At 50.4% G+C, this 21,926-nt stretch overlaps 1 protein-coding gene across 3 annotated transcripts in view; it reads right to left on the bottom strand.

The window, feature by feature from the left end:
• The window catches only part of WHRN (whirlin), a 63,359-nt gene extending 48,994 nt beyond the window's left edge, over window positions 1-14,365 (bottom strand). For 2 of the 3 annotated variants that reach the window (XM_068914919.1, XM_068914920.1), the window contains exon 1: window positions 13,751-14,364. In XM_068914919.1, the coding sequence (XP_068771020.1) occupies window positions 13,751-14,341 (591 nt within the window). In that variant the 5' untranslated portion in view covers window positions 14,342-14,364. Of the gene's footprint in view, window positions 1-13,750 lie in introns of all 3 variants that reach the window. The other variant, XM_068914922.1, reaches the window with a different exon arrangement.
• Between the last annotated feature and the right edge of the window lie 7,561 nt (window positions 14,366-21,926).

Below are 21,926 nucleotides of genomic sequence, written 5' to 3'. Positions count from 1 at the left end.
GTTTTTTCTGTCTTTACCAAAGCTTGTGCATCTGTTCATCTTCTGATCTGCAAAAGTTCCCCTCTTGGTAGCCAGGGAGAGGAAGTTTATTACCCTTGTGAGGAACAGAGAGGAAAAATGATGCTCCCAGTGGTGCAGAAGACATCTTTCTGAACACTGACTTGACTCATTTTTTCCTAGAGGTGAGAAATTTGTGGTGAGCTTTTGGAAGTGTTTTCTAGCCCTTTGTGTGCAGGAGGACAAAAGATGAATATTCGGTGCTCCTCCTGGACCACCAGCCACTGCAAGGAACAGGATGTGCTGGGAGGAAGCCACTTCCTGGAAGTGTACAGCTCTCTTGTAGGGGCAGGCTGGTTTGGCAGTTCAGGATCCCAGACAGCAGGGGCCATCCATACACACAGCCTGTATCTGTCTCACTCCACTGTTTGAGGAAGAATCTTTCTCCCACCACACTGGGGACACAAGAGATATGAGTATACTCAACAGCTCCTACCCTGCTCCACCCCAGCTAGTGCTTTCAGTTCTGCTAACTTCCATTCCATCAGGCTCTCGGTAGCTTTCAGAATCAGAAGGGACCTAGACTGATTTCACATCCCAGAGAAAAAGTTTGTAGGTAATTTTCTCATCCACTGAGCACGATTACCCAGCACCTTTGGAAAGTTAACAGCACAAGATAAGACATAATGACTTTCTCCTGCCAGCTGTTCTTCTGACAGTTACGAAGTGCTAAGGGAGAAGGCTTTATCTTGACGGATGCTCTAGCCTCAACACTGGCTCCTGTGAGGAATCCAGGAGACCACCATTATGGAACGCTTGCCATAAATTTCTTAAAAACAGCTTGGTCCTGTCAATTTTATTGCTACAGCACTGGGACACTGCATGGATTTAATGGGACCATTTCTACTCACTACTAAGGCAATGAGGTGCAGCCTGCTGCTATACTACCACTGGGCCAGGATCTTAGGCCTTCTCCTCATCTCCACCTTACAAGTGAAGCTAGGCTAGGCCTCGATGGCTCCCAGCTAGGGAACCTCCCTGAGCAAGCCAGAGGCTTGCAAAGTGCTTCAGATAGTGCTTTGCTCTGATTCAGCACATGGCTGTAGGAGTGCTAGAGTGCCCTAAGGTTAAATTAGGGCTAGAGTGGCCTAAGACTTGAGGTTAAAGTCTTGCTTCTAATAAAAGAAAGTGCTTTAAGAGGAAAGGTGCTGCATAAAATGAAAATCATTAATAGCCATGGAAGCAGGCAAGAGCAAAGGCTAATGGGCTGAGCTGCAGAGGCAATAGCATCAGGAGACTCTGCAGCCCTCTGGGGATGTACCAGTACTAGGGGACAATGACCGCTGCATTACAAAACAGGCAGCTCAGCAGCACTGACAGGATGGAAGGTTTTCAAGCTAAGGACACAGGGCCAAAGCAGTTCAGCACAGAGAGAGGAGCTGGCTGATGCCAGGGCATCAGAGAGCACAGCAACAGACACCGCGGCTCACAGGAGCCAGCTGTGCTTGCCTTAGCCCCTTCCTCAGCAGTAGGGGCAGCCAGCTAGCCTCGTTCCCCAGAGACACGGTGCGGACAGAGTCTTATCATTCCCTGGCACCAGTCTAGAGCCTGGGCAGCCCGACTTCATGCTGATGGACAGAGTCCAAATACAGCCTCTGGCTAGTGTGCTGCACTGCAGGGACTGTAGGCACAAGGGGCTTCGTGTTATCTTCCCTCCCCAGTCAGGAATAACTAGTGCTGGCTCCGCTAAGCCCATTGGGAACCCCAGGACATGGGTGGAGACCATCCTGGATGGGCAGCTTCATAGCAATATCCAAGGCCAGATCCTGCCCTCCTCTTCCGCAAGGATTCCCTTGTACGCACAGATATGGACAGTTGCTCCTCCTGTGCCTTTTCCCTTCCAGGGGACTGAACAGGCACCGTGGGCATCACTGGCACTGACGGAAATATCATTTCCTCCATCTGATGTTGGATATACCTGAGACATGGCAGGTCACAGCAGCTCAGCCATGATGAGACAGGGGGTTATGGGCTAAGCCAGGAAGAGAACCAGAGCTCTGGCACCGCAAGTGTTAATCAGGAAAAGGAGACCCAGGCAGGTCCCCAAGGCCTGAAGTGCCCCAGCTGCCAGCTTCACCTACAACATCCTGTACCTCCACCCCTCCCAGCTGTGCTGCCCCAGCACAGGCAGGAGTCACGAGGCAGGCAGCATGGGGTGGTATGGGCAAGGAGCTGTGCAGCACAAACAAGCCAAGCTTAAAAGATGTTTGCCCTGGAGCCTTCGCAGCCTCACATGGAATCAAGCCTTTGCAACTGTCACTCTGTCCACATTTCATGCCACTGGCTGACACCAGGGACTCCTTGAGACTCCTCATCTTTGCCCAGCTGTTCCAAGAAGCAGGATTATTCTCTTTTCTTTATGTCATTTTAATTTAATTTCTCAGGGCTCATGAGAAAGGGCCAACTGACTATCTGGGGATCAGAGGCACTAATTAATCACGGACCAGGGACTGGACAAGAAGCCTCCTCAACACATTTTCATTGCTAACACATAGACATTTTGGCCAGTGTGGACCATATCCATGGCAGAGAGTAGGATCCATTTTCCAGCTGGTATTGAACATCAAGCTATTAGCATGAATTAATTTCCAGCTCTATTTTCTTGGCTTCTCCTACATCGTACATCCATTCTGGCCTCTTAGGACATGTTTGCATAGGGCCCCAAAAACCAACTTGAGCAAGGGCCTTTGGCCAGGTCCATTGGCCTCTTAATGGATGGAAGGTTATGGCAGGTTTCCATCACTGCAACACCCTCTCCTGTAAGCCTTCAGGCCTCTTGTCTACGTACCTGGCAGCCCAGCTACCGCTTGAACATCTAACACTTCCCCTTTCCCCACTCCCAACAAGGTGCCACAGTGCCAGCAAGTTGCCACAAGTCCATTGACCTCAGTGTTGCCGTCAGTCCCACTTACAAAATAAAGCACAGTGAGATCCTGCCTGCCCGCACTTGTGTTGGGAGAGGTGCCAACAAAAACAAGCGAGGGCCAGCACCTGCCCATGCAAATGGTGCACCTTCCATGAAGCAGGTCACCCTTGTTCCATAGGACAAAGAGGAAAGCTCTTCAGCTCAGTGTCTTTGCTTAATAGAAAAAGTGGGGGGCCGTGGAGAGAAAGGACAGGCTCTGGGTTTCAATGATACCAGGGAGAACTCCCTCACAGACATCCAAGTTCTCTTGGGCCCAGTGAGAGCAGAGATACTACAACAAAAGCAATAACATAATTCAGACTGCAAGCTCTTTGAGAAAGTATGCCCACAGAACAACATACTGAACCTAACCCATTTGCACTGGACCATTAAATAAAATAATTCCACCTCCTTAATCTCCTCTGCAGAATCAGCCAGCTGCAGACTGCATCTCCATTTCCTTTCTCAAGCCATTTCAGGGACTGCTACGTGCTGTTCAGTGCTGCTGTGTTCCACTCCGGACTCGGATATATTTGGCTTTGCCCCATCTATAATGGGTGTGGAGAACACAGCACGAAAGGTTTAACACTGGCATCAGAGTGCGCAGGCACACCTGGAGAAGAAAAGCTTAAGGAAATAATTCAAGTGAATCTGGGGACTGGTGCCAAAACATTTAGCTGGGAAACAGCCACTGATTGCCTAGAAGCAGCAAGTGGTAGAGAGAAGGGCAGATTGATTCCATAATGCCACTGATCCTCTGACACTACATTATTTAATTATCCATCAAGTCCTTCAAGAGCAGGGTAATTGCTCAAAACAAGCAAAAAAAGAAACACATGCGCACACACCTATATGTGCTCATGGGTGCTCAGACAAGGTATTACCTTTAAAAGAAAAAAGAAAGGAGGGGGGGGGGAAAAACCCACACACTTTTGCCCAACGATTGCTACCCCTCAGAGTCATAAATAACACACACACACACATCGGGCGAGTGGCTTTGGGCTCCTACATGGCCTAGGTGTAGAGCACGTTCTTTGCCAAGATCAGCCTTGACAGATGCCACCTTCCTGAAAGCCCTCTGCATCAGGGCGAGCTTGCTCATCGAATCTCACATTACTAACGGCAACTTTCCTCTCCTGTAATTTCCCCCTTCATTCTTTCTGCTTCTCAAGGGAGCTGAAAGGTTGACAGCTGCCCAAAAACATCTTCCAGGACTTCAAAAATTCCCCCAGTAGGAACACAGATTTCAGAAACCAATGACAATTAATCTCCAGCATTCTTCTGGCAGCCTGAATAAAATACGCTTCTTCTACGGATGCAGCCCACTCACCTTCGCTACTAATGAAATGAACAATCTATTCCAATTCATTTTGTTAGTGGGTAGATCACAGTTTGATACAAGAAGCATTAACTATGAGCCATCCTCCCCCTTGCTACAGACGCAAGCTGCTTTCTTCTGACAATAATAGACTCGACAGAGCTGTTTGGCTTCTTGGGCTGCTCAGATAATGGGTATTCAAGCCCTTGCTCCATTTGCAAGCTGCAAAGGTCAGCACGGAGGTTATCAGTCATTAAAGTCCCACACAGCTTTGCACCAACTGAGCCCAAAACAGTAAGGCACAGACTTGGAAAAACTGTGAGGGGCAGAGAAAGGCAGAGATACCAGAGGAGGGAGACAGAGGGAGCTTTTACAGCATGTTTCAGAGCCTTGGAAGGAGCAATTTGCAGAAGTTTGTCTAACCACTATTCCTTGCACCGTCCTGTGATGTTCCCATTAGATCCAGGGGGACCCAGATAGATCTCCACCCTGTGGGTCCAGTTAGGCTGAGCAAAACCATCTCACTGCCAGTGGGGAAGAGGAAGCTCCCTGTTTCTGCTTTGGAGGTGAGAAGACTGCAAAGGCAGAACTGCCAGACCTTTTCCATGAGTTTGTTTGAGGATTATTGGCTAAAGGCTTCCTCTGCAGGTGGAAAGGATGGAGCAGAAGATGGCAGGCAGGGGCACTGCCTGCCTGACCCCAGAGGCTTGCTTCAGGGACCCTCTGCAGACAGAACAAGTGTTTTAAGGCTATTACAGTTGCAAATAGGCACCTCAAAACAAGAGCGGAGGCTGAATTTGCCAGGTGCTGTACAAATGCATAAGGAGACAGTCCCTTGCACCAGACTGCAATCTTAACGTCTCAAACGAGTTGGGCAGGGGAAGATGGGGGCAGAGGGGCAAAGGAGTGTGACTGCCCCAAGGCCACATGAAGAGCAGCCAGGGAAAGACCCTGAGCTTTAACGTTCTCCCGGCACTCCAGCCTCCTGCCCAGATCACAGCCTGGTAAGCTCTGACAGCCAGCATGGGCAGGGAATATAAAACGCCTGGGCATGAGCGTGAAGGGCTCTAGAGACAGCTCCTTACAGCTTAGGAGAAGGCAGGTTGGTGAGGCCATGCTGTTGATGATAACCACTGCCCATGCTGTGCTGGTGTGAAGAGCTGCCAGCAGGCCTGCAGCCAGCCAGCTCAGAGCTTTCCTCAGTGCTAAAAAACTTCAGACCTTGCTGAGACTGGCAGAGAGAGCAAAGTCTAGCTCAGCACCAAGGGCTGGCCACATCCTAATCCACTCTGATAGCCCTGCTCCAAGCACGGGGGAGACACTCAGGTATAGGAAATGCCAAGGAGGATGTAAAATGGCATTTGGTCTTACAGTCTTGAGGCTGTAGCTGTAAATGAGATGCCTTGGATCAAGGGTATCCCCTTCCCACATTGCTTGACAAAGATCGGGGGAACTGCTTCAGATCTGAGACATCCATCTGGGAGGACATGTAGCCAGGGTGGGCAGGAAAGCAGAAAACCGGTGCAAGAAAAAGGTAACAAAGGAGACATAGGTGGGAAAAGAGAAAGAGAGAAAATGACATACAAAGGGAAAGTGGAGGCACTTCAGATGGGAGTGCTGCATGAGAGAAAAAGCAGTGGGGTAGCTCCAGGATAGGAGATGGAGAGTACAAGATGTACTCCTCCTCAGAAAGACACAGGGGAATCGCAGGAGGCGCAGTCAAACCTACCTCCCCCTCACAAGACAAAGGTGGCAACAGTTTGGTTTTCAAGTAGTGGCACTTATGCAAATACATGCAAATGACTGTATAATTATGGTGATTGGGCACATTAAGCTCCAAGGCACTGGGAGACCCATGTCCCTTTCACCTGGGAATGTCAAGGGAAATCTTAGCTGCAGGGCTTTCTTGCTAACCCTCCAAGGCTGACCCTCATTTCCAGGCAAGGGCTCTGTCACCTCCTCTCCCTCAAAGCTAGTCGCTGCCCAGTGTCTCTCTCACGCAAGCCCTGGACAATTTTAAAAACAGTCAAAAATGCCAGATGGTTTTATTTCAATGCAAGCCTGGAAATCTGTTCTGTGCTTTCTGAGGGAGGGAAAACAAAATCTAGATCAAAGCCCCAAATGTTTTTTTCCCCCTTCTTTCCTCTTATCCCTCCACACCAATCATAGGACTGAAAAAGCAATATATATGATGAGAATGACCAAGATATCCAGATCGTGCTTACTGTCTGGATATGGTTAGTTACTTGGTGAAAAACAAGCTTTGAAAAAATCCATGAGGAAAAATGATCAAGGCATTTTAAGTGCTCAGTCATTGCCTGCAAAAATCAGACGTCCTTCCAGCCTTCCCTGCCCGCAAACCCCATCCTGAGAGTCTCAGACGCGGCTTCTGAACCCCAGCGACGAGGAGCTGGCAGGAATGGAGATCCTATGGGCTGTGCAGGTCCCTGCTTCACCTGCACTTGCTACGCGCTTGATGGTCAGTAACAGGAAGAATTCACCGGGCACCCGGTCAAAAGAAACCAAGCCAAATCGTTTTAGCAGATGTGTTGTCTGTTGAGGCGAGGGGATTTAGAAAACAATAACTCTCCGAGGAGACATGGTGTTGAGGAAGGTGTCAACAAAAATCCATCGTCTTTCCTGCGGACAGAGGAACTGAGTGAAGATATTTTAACCCACCAGCTATGCTGCACGCTATCACTTCTGTTTTCTTCTGACACACTGGGAAGAAAGACAGCCTTTATCCTCTGGGCTACCTTATCAATTTCTCTACTGAGTCAGAAACATTTCTTTACAAGGAGCTCAATGAATAACATATGAAGAACACAAAGATGCCCTAACAATACTAACACCGAAGAGCAAACCATTAGCAATGGTAAGCAGCCACCCCTGGCGTGAAGGATTTAGTTTCAACACAAACGACAGAGACATTCCTGCATTACAACTTGAGACAAGGAAAGTTTAAGGATCTTATTCCAACCGTTTACATCAGTATGATGTCATTTGACTTCATCACAGCCAATTGGGATTTGCTGGCATAACGAAAGGAAACAAATGACTAAGTAACTTGCCCAGTGCAGTGTGGGAAACCAGTGGCAGAGCAGCAGATACAGCCTGTCCCTACCCAGTCCAACAGCCAAATCCACCTTTCCACAGGACCAGGGAGATGCTTTCTGTACGTGCAAGTTCACCCCACTGCCCAAGTTATAAATTACTTGCATTTAATCAGCTTGGCTTAGCTCACAGTGAGCACCCAGCATCGCTCCCAGCCCAGCAGCCTGACCCTCGGTATCAGGTTAGGACCAACACTCACGCCTGGCCTGAAGGGACCGCGGCATCAGATCTGCCTGTGAAACCAAGAACCTCACTTGCCAGATCTATGCCCTGCTACTGCGAAAGAGACCTTCCCTTTAAGGATCATGAAAACTAATTTAAAAGGCAAATGCCTCCCAGTTCAAGAGCAGCCTGCCCCCCCCCCCCCCTTTCCTAGAGGGACATCCTGGAGACGTTACACTTCCCACCGTCACCCTCAGAGCTCGGCTCTCTGCTGATGTTAAAATGGAAACTGTCTGCAGGACAGAAAAGCAGAGCAGAAGCCTGAGGCATCGCAAGACACCTGCCTTTTAAACTGCGAGTGCTTTCTTGTATTTTTTTTTTTTTGGGGGGGGGGGGAGTTGTTTCTAAGCATATCCAGAGATAGAGCTGTAGGTTATTGCTCTAAGTATAGGGGTAGGCGCTGGTCACACCCTTCTTTCCCATGCTCCAGCCATCTGGGAGACCCCTTGGGAAGGGGAGACGTTTCTAGCCTCTGGATTAGTCAGTGACTTCTAAACTACAGAGAGAGATAAGCAAATAGTCATTTAAAGGAATAAGTCCGATATATTTTTGGAATCGGGAAACTGATAAATCACTCCCATTCTTCCCAACCATGACTGTACGTGACAGTCCACAACCTCAAATACTTGGAGGGTTAAAAACCAACTGAAGAAACCAGGATACCTTTGTTTCTACTGTTACAACTGCATGTACACTATAGTGGTGATTATTGACTGTAGCAAATAAGCGGTCTCAGATAGTGATAATCAATTAATTGGGCAACGAGAAGAAACAATGAAATGAGGCTTGCTGTCTTGTAAGCTGCCTGGAAGGCAAAATTCTTCTAAATACACCCCCAAGATTCAGAGCGGCACGTCTCCTCTGCAATTTCGCAGTGGGCTCTTCGCAGAATCGCAAGGGCCCAGAGCACGAGCAGCTTGAGCCCTTCCTACCTCATATGAAATATTACAGTCACTTCAGAGATCTCCTTGTTTGCTGTCATGAGTGTCCAAATAAACAGAACATTAGAATAATTAAAAGGAAATTAATATTTTTTTTTTAACTGTCTGCTTGGCACTATCACAGTGAGAGGGAAAGGTTGGTTTGGAGGGAAAGAAAACCTCTGGCTCCAACAGAGACAAACAGCGTAAACGGAGAGATGGTGCTGGCTGGCAACCTGAGCCCGTGCCATCACGGACGAGCCTTCCCTGGCAGGGCTGCAGCCCGGCGCAAACCTGCTAGCCGGAGACAGCTCATGGGCTCACGGATTGCTGTGCTGTATCCTGGGGTCCTTTCTCTGCTCCTGCCTCACCGCAAGCCTTCTCCCGACTCCGTCATGCCAGCAGCAAAACCCATAACTTCCTTTCAAAGCCACTCTAGAGAGCCAGAAGCAGTACGCGCAACTGCAAAACTAACCCAGTTCCTTCAGAACGTGATGGAGTCCATCGGCTTTGCCAAAGTCACCACAGCTTTACACCAAGATGGACAGAATAATCACACTAAGATAGATGCATATAAATTAGCACAGTTTTGATGGTTTTGATCAATTTACTCTCCATTCTCCCAGCTGAACAAAAAGACACAGCAGGCCAAGTGGCCCAGCTCAGCCCAGCTCTTTTAAGGCTGGGTGTAACTCATTAAGCCAAATCTTCATTTGTTATAAACCAGGATCGATCCAGTCATGATACTTCACACTCACTTCTCTCCCCATCCTTCCTCCTCCTCAAACAAATTAAAGGACACAAAAGTCTACTATAAAGCAGCAAAAGTAAGGGATGGAGGAGAAAGGGAGTGGATGTTAAAAGCAAACACCAGGGTAGAGGAGAAATACCTCCCTGTGTCACGTTCTGGTGGCCGACAACAACAAATACCTCCGGTTTAACTACTCTGGACAAAATTTTATACCTTACTGATACAAACGTTCAGCACTACCGCTATAATATCAAATGTGTACTGTAGAGACTGACGAAAGCCAAGTGAGTTCTAAAAATAGGATAGACAATACAAGCTTCTTTGCTTAAACCATAATTTAAATTACAATGATCTTTTGCTAAATTGCACTCTTGAATGCTGGAATGATCGAGCTATAATTGTAATTGAGTCATTTAATTTTGATTTGGATGAAACAGAGAGAGCATGAAGTAGACAAGGCATAAAACTCCACTGCTCACATAAAGGTTAAGAAGCTGGTCATTAAGCGAATTGATTTGAAGTGCTTAGATAATCTCATCATTTAATTCAGAATTCCATTTTTTATCTAATTTACACTGGAAATATCTACAAGTCGCATTGCACTGGTCACAGGACACCAATAAATGTTCAGGTGGAACAGTGTGCAACTCGTTACTCGTGTCTTCTTTGCCTGTCTAAGTGGCAGTTTCCATTTGGTGCCACGATTCCACTCTGGGTATACCATGGCTGAGCGACGCCTGAAAATAGGCGAGAGCAGACGGAAACTGCTTCCTACCCACCGAGAGTCCCTCCTTCCTCTTAGAGGGGAGGGATGGAGAAAAATTGGTACTCCTGCACAGTCAGACATACAAAAAAAGAAAGCAACTGCGCTATGATTGGTAAAAGGAATGCACGAACTAGCCTGCGAGTGTTAAGGGATTTCACAAACAGGTTAAGATTACGCGTTTATGCGCTGCTCTGTTTGAACAGCTGCCTCATTACCTAATTCATAGCTCGGCACCTCAGAGCACCCAGACAAAGAGAAAGCTGATTTCTAGTTCAGTAAGTAACTTCTGTCTGTCGCACTCGCGAGAGAGCAAATGTGCATTGGAGCCGGCCAGGCCAACACTGGAAGGACTGAAAGAGCCTTCCTGACCTCTGCAATCATCTCATGCCCTTAAGAACAAGCTTTGACAACTTCTCTCACAACAAATATTCGGAATATTTGCATATTCCGAATACCAAGGCTGTCACACAGACGGTTTTTTTGCTCTAGGACAGTCAAGATGGAAGCGCAGCCTGGAAATCATGCTCTCTTTCAGGCAGACGGAGGGCCAGACTGTCACTCCACGTACAGAAACGGGAGTCGTGCTTTAATCGGACAGCTGCGGATGGAGAGTTCACCATACCTACTAGTCTAAAGCAGGCAGAGAGCGTTTGGCGGGGGGAGGAGGAATCTGGCTGCACTCGCGTTGTGTTACGAAAGCCTCTCTTCTGCTCACCTTTTGCAAACAAGAATCCCAACCTTTCTAGGAAGGAAAAAAACAAAATAAAACAAAACACAGACAGATTCCTCTGTATTTGATCCTGACTACTGCGTGAACATAAATTCCTATGACCAAACCCAGCTCTGGTGCAAGGCTGTTTAAGAAACACATAGTGGTCTACTACTGACAGACATCAGTGAGGATGTCTGTGAGATTTGCTCTAGTGTAAGAGATCAGAACAGTCAGAGGCCTTCCCCGAGTTGTAACGAATATGCCAAGACTGAGTCTGAGCTTGCTGGACTTCAGGGGAAAGCAGAGAACGCAGGGTTCAAGCTATCCTGTCTATCACCTACCTCTTGCAGCCACAGCTCCAGCAGTACAGACACCCTGCAGCACCTGGATGTCCAAAACATGGACAGAGGTATCTGTACCTTAAGCCCAAGGAAATCCCTCAAAAACTGCCCACAGTCTGAACGTGATCTACTTCTCTTCATTTTCCTTGTTTTTTGCCCCATTCCACAAAAGGCAACACACAAGGGCATAGTAGCATTTACTTAATTTTAGAATGTCCAAAGGCGGCATTATAGTTTGCAATGTAAATCACTCTCTGATTCTCTTTACAGGGAAAAGAGGTGCTTCCTATCACCACTAACTGGGTCATAAAACTCTTCCTGGAAACAGGAGAGTGCAAGAGCTCTGGAAGGTGCCAGTGCAGCCGGGTGCATGACGAAACTGTTGTTTAAAGGAGTTCGGCTCACAAGCAGACAATTTCTAAGCTTCCCTTTCGTGTCAAGATCACACCAGCAAAATATAGCTCTTGTGGCAGAACAACACCTTGGCCAACTGCATCCTACAGGAACTATTTTTGTGCAGGAAGCACTTAGCTTTACACAATATTAACAGAGTCTAAAAGACATCACATACACCGTATAAGAGAATAAACTGAAACAGTTATTATGTGAATTACCCAGTAGAGTGGGTTGAATCAGTGACAGAGTCATTAACAAAACAGAGAATTCCTGGCTTCTGGTTTCTAGCCATCCCAATGCAGCAGACAAATACACTTTGGGGAATCTTCAGGGCACAAAAATCACAGACCAACTTCCAAAACCTCTATAGTTGCTGGTTCTGTCATTAAGAACAAAAAAAGCAACAAAGGAAAGAAATCCTACAAAACCTTCCTCTGGTCTCAAGATCACCCAGAACTAATTTTCAGCCTGGAAGACATGCTACTGCCTGAGGAACCGATTTAAAGACGATGTGGGGAACGTGCAGTTTGATTGTGTAACACACTGTTTAAAGCCATGCAAGATAAATGCACTCTTGGTGGAAGGCATCACAGGAAGCAGGCTGCAAACAGAAGTGCTTTTGGTTATTATGGAAGTATTAAAGCACAAACACCTGCAAGAAAGCCTTGTCACCCCAGGTACCACCTCTCTGTGCACTGCCTGCACGCTGGAGCCCTAAGGGGCTAGACTGGCTCACTAGGTTCACGGCTGATGCTGTTGCATCACAGGAATACTCTGAGCTGAGCCCACCAATTCAGCGACGAACCACATCTGTACGCCAGCAGAAAGTCATCCGGGTTGCTCAGACATGGGCTTAACCCCAAAACAGCGAGCTGCAAGTGAAAAACGGCTCAGTTAACAGAGCTGCCCCACCTAGCTTTATGTGAAAGCCTTCGTGGAACAGCAGCCCCGCTGTATTTACTACAACAGGTTTCCGAGACATATAGAAATGCGTTGTGCTGCACACACATACTAAGAAAGACCCAGAGGCACTTCAGTTGTGTACCTGTTCTCCTCCTCGCTCTGGCGTACTCAGAATGGGATCTAGGATCCGTTCCTGGTTTTGGTACTAGGCACTCCTAGCAGGGGGCAAGCTGTTCTGTTTCTCTGTGCCTCAGTTTCTCCACCTCAAGGAAGAGGCAGCATGGTCTAGTGCTTAGAAAAAACATGCCTGGCAATCAGGCTCAGACAGATTTCCAAGTCTCCCAGACTGAAAAGAAGACACAAGCAGCACTGCTACGTTTCACAAAGACGTTGTGAGAGAGAGGGGGGAAAAAAAAAAAAAGCATCATTTGGCTCGGAAAGGATGCACTTACCGTGTCAGGAACTACAGACGATGCCAGACTGACCCCCGGGAGCTAGTTACTACCTATGCCATTAGCAGGTATTCCTTTCTTCTTTTCACCCGAAACTTTCCAGCTCTCCTCACGCACTACTACTAACGCCCGCTTGCTCGCGGCGCGCTCGCCGGCAGGACGAGCCCGATGCACACAGAGCCGCTCCGGTTTCCGCGGCTGCGTCCCACGCAGGGGCGGCGGCGCGGGGGGCCCAGGGGCTCTTGCCCCGGGGTGCTGCAGCCCCCCGCCCTCCGCACAAAGCCGGCGGCTTAGCTGGGTGCGAAGCGGGACGGGGAGCAGAGCAGCTCAACGCGGTACGGCGAGCCGGGGCGCGCAGCCCCGCAGAGAGCGGGGCAGGACCCCGAAACGGGCCGGGGGGGAGGGAGGTAGGACACGGCGCACAGCGGCCAAACCTGGGGGAAGCAAGACGGGGTGAGCAGCTGCTCGTTCCCGGGCATGGGGACGAAGCGGGACGGGGCGAGCAGCCGCTCATCCCGGGAACAGCGCCGAAGCGGGACGGAGCGGGCAGCCACCAAGCCCCGGGACAGGGCGGAGAGCAGCTCATCCCGGGGACGGGGCGAGCGGGGACGGGGACGAAGCGGGACAGGGCGGAGAGCAGCTCATCCCGGGGACGGGGACGGGGCGGGCAACCGCTCATCCCGGGGACGGGGACGACGAAGCGGGACGGGACGGGGCGGGCAGCCGCTCATCCCGGGGACGGGGACGACGAAGCGGGACGGGACGGGGCGGGCAGCCACTCATCCCGGGGACGGGGACGCGCGGCGGGACGGGACGGGGCGAGACGGGACGGGCAGCCGCTCATCCCGGGGACGGGGACGACGAAGCGGGACGGGACGGGGCGGGCAGCTCACCTTGACGGCCTCGGCGTGGGTCACCCTGTCCAAGGACTTGCCGTTGACGCCGAGGATCTGGTCGCCGACGCGCAGCCCCTCCCGCTCGGCCAGCGAGCCCGGCTCCACCAGGGACACGTAGATGCCGACGCCGTGCTCGGCGCCGCCGCGGATGCTGAAGCCCAGGCCCTCGTGGGCCTTGCTCCGCCGCAGGGTCACCTGCCGCAGCTGGCCGGCGGGCGCCGCCGGGGCCGGCGGGGGGCGGCCGGGCGGCGGCAGGTAGGGCCCCTCGGCGGTGTACTGGTCGAAGAGGAGCTGGTCGGAGCGCGGCAGGACGAGGCGGAGCAGCGGCAGGAGCTGCCGCCGGCGGGGCCCGTCGAGGAGGGCGCGGAGGGAGCGCACCAGGTCGCAGACGTTGCGGCGGCCGTGGTAGGCGTTGAGGCAGAGGATGAAGCGCTCCCGCTCCGCCTCGCTCAGCAGCGCCGTCAGCGCCTGGTGCAGCCGCCGCACGTTGGCCGACAGCGGCCGCGGCGCCGGCCCCGCCGCCGAGCCCAGCGAGCCCGACGAGGAGGACGAGGAGCGCAGCGACGCGCCGTCCAGCTCCGCGCTCATCCTCCCGGCCCGTCCCGGCCGCCGCCGCACGCGACACTCGCCCCGGCCGCCCGCTCGCCGGCACCTCGCGGCGGCTCCCCAGGAAGTGACGTGCCCGCCGTTGCCGGGAGACGGGTTATACAGTGCGGCCCCGGCGGCGGCGGGGCGGCCGCTCGCCCCGCCCCCGGCCCCGCCCCCGGCCGGCCCCGCCCCCGGCCGTTAGGGCTGACGGGCGCCGCTTCCCGCCCGCTGAGGACTGTGCGCAACTCAGTGCAGGAGTGAGCCGCGCCACGGCGGCCGCCGGCTCCGGGGGAGGCAGCGGGCCAGGCCGTTCCAGCTGAAGGCCTGCCGAGAGGCAGGTCGGGGCAGGAGGCGGCAGCCATCGCGTCCCCTTCTAGAGAAATCCCTCAGCTTGTCCTTAACGCCCAGCCTCCTGCCCGCGGAGGCCGCGTGCCAGAGCCGCGCGGCCCAGCTCAGGGGTGAGCGGGCAGGAATCGGTTTACACTCCGCGACGAGCTTGCCTCGGGCACGCGGCGCCCTTCCGCAGCCAGCCGGTTATTTGACCCGCGTCCCTGTTTTTCCATTGCCCCGGGTGCCAGACAATAGATTGCCATTGAGTTACAGTTAACACCGGCGGCGGTTCGTCCGCCCTGAGGCCGGGCGGCAGCAGAGCGCTTCAGCGCGCCCGCTTCGCCGTAACCCCAGCAGGGCGGCTGGCGCCTGCGCTGCACCCAACGCAGACGGACTCCTCTTTAAGCAGGTGCTGAAGCCATGGCTGACATCAGGCCTTGAGGCCATCCCAAACGCTGCACTTAAACCAGTTCGGGCAGGTCTAGTCCAGGTCTAATTTAGTGTACCGACAGCATTTTGTACCTGTAGGAGCCGAGGGAGCCTCCCAGAAGCCCGGCCCACCAGGGATCTCCATCCAGCGGGGCCGCGCGTGGCCAGAACTGCAGGTCGCGGCAGGGCTCGAGGACCCTACTCCTGTCTCGGACTTTGCCACGCACCTAGCCACCCGCTTTCCTGCTTCCGCATCCGTCCGCCGCCTTTGTCTCCAGTTTGGGCTGTTCGCCTTCGGGGCGGGCCGGCTTTCCGTGCGCGTAGAGAGCCTAGCGCGGGTGGCGCCGCCTGCCTCTACTGCAACAGAGCAGGATTTGAAAGGAGAAAGTCACCAGAAGCGCAAGGTGCCCCAGCATCAGTACGGTTGGACCCCTCCAGCTGGGTGCCGCTGAGCTCCCCCATCCCAAACCGCGGTAACGCCCTGCTGAAGGGGGCAGAGACCTGGTAAGCTCACGCCGTCAAACGCCCTTACCTTACCGCTTCAGATCCGAAAGCGAAGCTTCAAGATTACAGAAGTCAGTGCAGAAATCTAGAGATTTTTCCAGTTGCTAGATGAAGTATTTATTGCTTGAGCGTTCAGTTTTCCTACGATGTCTCTGGAGCGCTGAGCAAAGACCATTTGCTATCTCAGCCATTTGAAATCTTTCTGTCGTTGCTGAAGTGCGTTTTATCTGCTGCAATACAGGAGGATTAAACCTACTTTATCAGATGCACTTGATAGCAGTAGAATTCATTTCATTCATGGATATGATGAGAAAGCCTTAACAGCTGCATTACAAGTAGTTTTATGCATTAAAGCTTTGCTGGAGCTTTCAAAGCCTTATTTAAAACACAACCAAACAAAGCAGCGCTAATTGAAATTCAGGTTCTAACCATGGGTGATAAATAAGCAGATGGAACAGTCAACATAACTGGAAAAAAGGGACAATATATGACAGAAAAGTGAGTAAAAAAACAAAAACATGCCTACAGCCAAACAAAATCAGAGAAATGAGAACAAGGTATAGCATGCCTTTGAATTGCTCTCAAACGTAATTTTAATGCCTAGTAACCCATCTCAAGGACTCCTCTGTTTAAAGCACTAAGATTCCCACAAGCACGGTATCTGAGCAACTCAAATTCGTTTCTATCTTAAGAGAAGATGTGAACTTCGTTAACACAAGCGCTGCCCCTGCCCTGAGCTAGCCTCAGACCGGAGCAGCATACCCAGTTCTTCCCAGTTCAGCAGGGCACTGCGCAGAGAGGCAGGGATACACGTTCAGCCACAGCACCATCACTACCGGCTCTCTAAGCAGGTTTGCAGAAACAAACCCCAGCCTGCCTGTGCGTGCCAACGCGCTGCTCCGCGCCTCACCTCCCGAAGCCCTGATTCATCTCCCTGCACGCGTCTAACTCCAGTCCTTGACCGGCTCCCAAACCACGGCCACCGCCGGTATGCAAAGACCCAAAGCTGCACTGGGATGAAATTTGCTCCCTGATATTTTGACTGCTGCTCTGGAAACTATTGCAAAGTCAGTTCCCAGAGCCTGCGACGAGTTCAGTCCAGCAATACTGAGCAGAAACGCACACAGCTTTTGGAAACAATCTCTTTTCTTGCTGCTGGGACTGTTCCCTCAGGGGAAGCTGTCAGGGATGGGGCACCTGCCCCCTCCAGTTGCCTGTTGCCATAGGACAATTGCAGCGCGCAGGGCTGAATTTGATGCCTGTTCTAGCTTCTTCTCACAGATGGTACAAAAAAAGCACACAAAGTTTTACTCCCCAGATGTTTGTACAGGTTTTGATTGCTCACAAGCTGCCAGTTGGAATCTCATCTTATACTGTCTGACTAGGGACTCCCCCCCCACCCCATTGCTTTTGCCTTGGAGAAGAAAGGGATTGAGACCTTAGTAGAACCTCAGAGCTGAAGCGAAGCTGACTTAATTTCTAGGGGCTTTATCCTTTCCACTGCTTTAAGCGCTTAAGCCATACGAGTTGAGAGATTGCAGCCCAGGGCCGTTGGAGGAAGAGGGTGGCAGGGGGAGAGAGAGAGGGTTCACCCAGCTCTTGGGCACAGGAGAGTTCCCACATCTGAGTAAAATCTGGGCACAAGTAGTGCTGCTACCTGAGAGTGGTTGACAGAGGCTCACAGTACCCAGCTTGATAGGCCAGCTTCTCACCACCGTAAATTAAAACAATCCTTTTGTAAAGGGAACTCTGCCAGTTTTTGGCCAGCTGAAGATCTGGCAGCAAGTGCTCAGGATAGACAGGCCAGTGCCGCCAGTGCCTTCAGTGCATGTACAGCCGAGCGCTGCACAACTCAACTCCCAGGCAGCATTTCAGACCCAATAGCTAACTTGTGCAGCAGACTGCCACAGGGCTAGCAAGAGCTGAAAAGGTGCGGGCAGGAAGTTTGGTTTTTTAAACGTCACCCCTGCAGCACAAAATAATCCAATGTATTTGCTAAGTGCCAGATGAATAAATTGCCTAACCTTTCCACTTTAATCCACTGTAATCACTTTCCAGAGCCCTCTTTGAAAAGTGAGCTCCATGTTTCCAGAGCAGCTGTGCTCCTAATTAAAAGGCACTGTAGCAAGAAGACAAGGAAATGCATTTCTGGCTGGAAATTCCTTGCTGCAGAGTAGGAGGATTTTGCTGAAGGGACAGGGAGAAAGCAGCAGCTGCCTTTGCTGCTAGGCTGCTTAAGAGAGTATTAGGAGATGGCTGGCACTCTGGGCTGCCTCTTGGTTAAATCCCTGTTTAGCAGATTGGCTCCCAATCCTCTGTCCCTGGGCGGCTGGAGCGGGTTGCGCAGTTCAAACATGCTTTTCTCAGCATGGGTGAGAACCAGCAGCGTGCTGCAGTTCAGCAGTCTACACAAACAACAAATGCAGAAGAAAAAGCGTTACAAGCGGTTTTTGAGCAGATATCGTGGGCCCCATGACTCCCAGCACCACCTCACTGCTTGTCTTGCAATAAAGCCAAATCCAGCACATTCAGGCATAAGCTGCCCTCTGTGCCAGGTGCTGCGCAGACAGCAGAGATCACTCAGCTCCAGGTGTAACAGGCAGAACTCAGATTTAAAAGAAAAGCAACAGGAACAGTGAGAAATCATCATTTCAAGGAGGATTTTCCGAGCTCTGAGTTACAAGCATAAATCTAACCTGCTCGCAACAGGAACGTTTCCAATTCATGGGCACTGCTAAGCTGGACCAGACCAAGTTTAATCTGACCTGTCCCAGCCAACAGCCAGTGGTAGATGCTTAGGAGTAAGGCTCAGGAAGGCAGATAGGGAGGAGATAGGGAACTAAGGCACTTCTTAAATCCATCTTTATTTGCATGTCTAGTAATCTACACACTCATGTGGCTCAATGCAACACTGATACTGTTACTAAGCAAAGTCAGCCTGAAACAGAGGTTCAGTTGGGTGGAAACCCTGCTGCTTTCCAGGCAGCAACAGAACATCAAAGACAAGTGTTTCAGCTCAAAAACCACCGAGATAAGTGTTTCCATAAAGATGGACACCACAGGATTATAGCTTATCAGCTAGTTAGACTGCCTATATTAAAAATTAATCAAATTAAGCAAATAAAGAGCATTCACTTTGCCTATGTTACCAGCAATGTTTTGTTTCCATGCCATTGAAAGGCTTTGAGAGTCTCATTAAAACAGAGCATTGAAGCTGCTCAAGTAAAAAAAAAAATCAATCACATTTTAAGGAAGCATTTTCTTTAGGTGATGCTACCCATTTTTAGAAGATCTTTCCATCTAAAGAAGTTTCAACCAGCTCTTCCTGCAGTGATCTCTCCACTGCACCAGCACCACTGACTGTATACCTGCATCACACCAGGCAATTTAAAAGCTGCAAACCTTTTCTCTGGTGATTTCCTGTACTTATGCTCTCTCCAGTCCTTTTTCAAATATCTGTGAAAAAAGCCACTTACATCAGACTTCCTTTTAACACCAGCACAAGTCATCTGTAATTCATGATGTGGGCCTGGATGCCGCGGGCAGGCAAGGAAGAGACTTGCAGAGGAGCTCAGTTTTTTTTTTTTTTTTTTAACCTAGTCTCTGATTTGGCCAGTGTTAGCTTTGCTGTTAGGACTGTTAAAACTTCTCAGCGTATAAAGATATAGAGCGCCAGATCATGAGTGTCGACTGGCCTTCGGCATTAGAGGCTGTCTGCAGAGCAGAGGCTTAGGTAAGCTTAGAGCCAGCTAAGTAAAGGAAGAGAGAGTCTGCTTGCTCTAATTGACATGTTTTGCAGGAATGTGGGTGCTCCTATCTCTCCCTGAGACAGTGGAGCACTTATTCTGAGCCAGTTACTTGTACTTAGTGGTATAAGTAACTAGCTTCAAGGAAGTCACACTAATTTATATTAACCAAATAAATTGTCAAGCAAGTCAAATATGATCACACAGATGAGCCAGAAGGCAAGGGAGGACTAGATGGGAGAACTGCACATGAACTTGCAGGTTGGTTTAACTGAGGGGAGACGATAGTCTTTATCCTCAGTGTTGCTTTTATGCATGATCTAGGATCTAACTTGCACACAGAGGATGCCAGGGTACAGAAGTGATGCCTCCACCCCCAAATTCTCCTCCTGCTGGCACATCACTTCCCCCACCCACTGGTCCAACTAGACTCCACGCTTCTGGCAAGGACTACCTCACACTGAGCATCTGCACACCAGGGCCTTGACTTCTCTTGATGCTGCAGTGAAGACACCCAGGCCACTGCAGAGACCCCTTGCAAGTGCCATTCAGCCCAGCACAGGCATTCGATCAGTCCCATCCCACATGAGCCACAATGCTTACAGCAATCACTGTGTCTGCAGGGTACCAAATGAATTCAGGTGGGAAGTACAGTCCCTTTCCAAAGGGATGTCTAAGCATATCCAACAAATACAAGATGGGCTTGAGCATTGCAGAGCATTAGTTCATTTACACAAGTTTAGCTTCCCACCAGGTGGGAAATTCAGGGGTTTCATTCACACTGAGAACTGACAAACCCAAAATAGAGCTAATCTAATTTGTGCCTAATTCAAAGAAGTTTTCATCTGTCAGTCTGTTAGACTGCCAGAATTTACACTCCGTGGGCCAACGTATCCATCAAATTACACAGCCTAGTGGGCAAAAACACCACATCATGCAATGGTGGAAATATATACTATCTCTGGAGGGTTGCATCAGGAGCACAACTCAGCCTAGCAAATAGGATAATTCAGCTTTGAGGTCTGATTGCACAGTTGTGGGAGAACAAAGGAAGCTGGGGAGAAAGGGGGGTTACTCTACAGCTGCTCACAGAAGCACTCTTTTTTGGTTTTCACAATAGATACTGTAAAGTAAGTGCAAGACAAAAGTCAGGGGGGAGCAGTTCACTGCTGCCTGCTGTGACTACCCTGAAATAATGCCAGAGCATCAGGCAATTTTCTTTTCCTCATGTGTGTTCACCACGCTAGAGTTCTTGCCCTGCTGAGGTTTCTCCTCCCCATTCAGCCATTGTCAAGAGTTACAGGGCTGAGATATTTGCCAGGTTGTGCCATGGGAGCCTGGAGGTCTATGAGCATCTCTCTCCTGGTGGCAAGAATTAGCGTCCTAAAAAATCTTTACTCAGGTAAGTAATAGGGCTTGTGAGGATGAGGGCTGCAGGGTCAAAGTCCTCACAAGCATCAGCATTTCTCACCTTCTTCAACCTACAAAACCACCTCTGTCAAGTGGACAGGGATGCTCCATGTTTTATTGCAACACTGCAACATGACAATCAAAAGACAACAGGTTAATGAGGTACTAATCACTATTGATTTTAGTATATAAAGCAATAAATACCTGCCGCTGTTGATTAAGCATAGCAGGGCAAAGGCATTTAATCACATGGGCCATTTGATTTTCATTTTCAAAATTAATCTCATGCCATCGGGACAACGTTGATGGGTGCTAGAGGGCTGATCTCTGGCCCCAGGAGTGCAGCTGTCTGAGCACCTACAGGCTCGATTCCCTCCCAGCACCCGCTACAAGTGAGCAGCCACACCACTGCCGTGCCAAAGCTCACTGCCCAGGCTACGCAAGGTTTCACAAGAAAGGCTGTAATGGGGAATTAGGAGCATGGAGGGACACGGAGACAATCCAGGACAAGTGTTAACCATGGATCCTACCCTACAGGCTTTTATTTGTACCCCTCTAGCGATTAATTGGCATGGAGCCTATTCCCCAGTATAGGCAGCAGACAGGTATCTCTGCAGAGCACAGCCTCTGCCGTGCCTGAGCTTACAGCACCAAAACCTGCTGCAGCAGGTAGCAGCTGGACCACTGAGAGCCTGCTCCAGCAGGGCTTGGCACTGCAAAGAGGCTTGCCATAACACAGACTGGGGCTCCAAGAGGGAGAGTTCAGAGAAAGGGACCTACCCTGAGACAGCAAACTGCATTTGCTCAGCGCCGTCCTGTTAGACCACACATCCATCATTTACCTGGGGCCCCTCTATTTCAAAATCTCTGCATCTCAATCTCCACCCTAATAATTCCCACAGCAGCCCTTGCAGAGCGCTCTCCACTGTCTCAGGGAGAGATAGGAGCACCCACATTCCTGCAAAACATGTCAATTAGAGCAAGCAGACTCTCTCTCCCTCCCAAGCCATGCTCCTTCTGCCACACAGCCAGGGCTAGAGGAAGTTTTTTCCCCAGGGAAATATTTTCTTGTAGAAATAAGGGATTTGGGGGGAACAAATATATATATACATATGTGTATTTTAAAACAAAGCAAGCTGTTCTGAAGGCTGAAAGTTCTCCTAAAG

The sequence above is a fragment of the Struthio camelus genome, chromosome 20 (assembly GCF_040807025.1).
Source record: "Struthio camelus isolate bStrCam1 chromosome 20, bStrCam1.hap1, whole genome shotgun sequence".
NCBI classification, from domain to species: Eukaryota; Metazoa; Chordata; class Aves; order Struthioniformes; family Struthionidae; genus Struthio; species Struthio camelus.
This window is presented reverse-complemented; position numbering and strand designations above follow the sequence as displayed.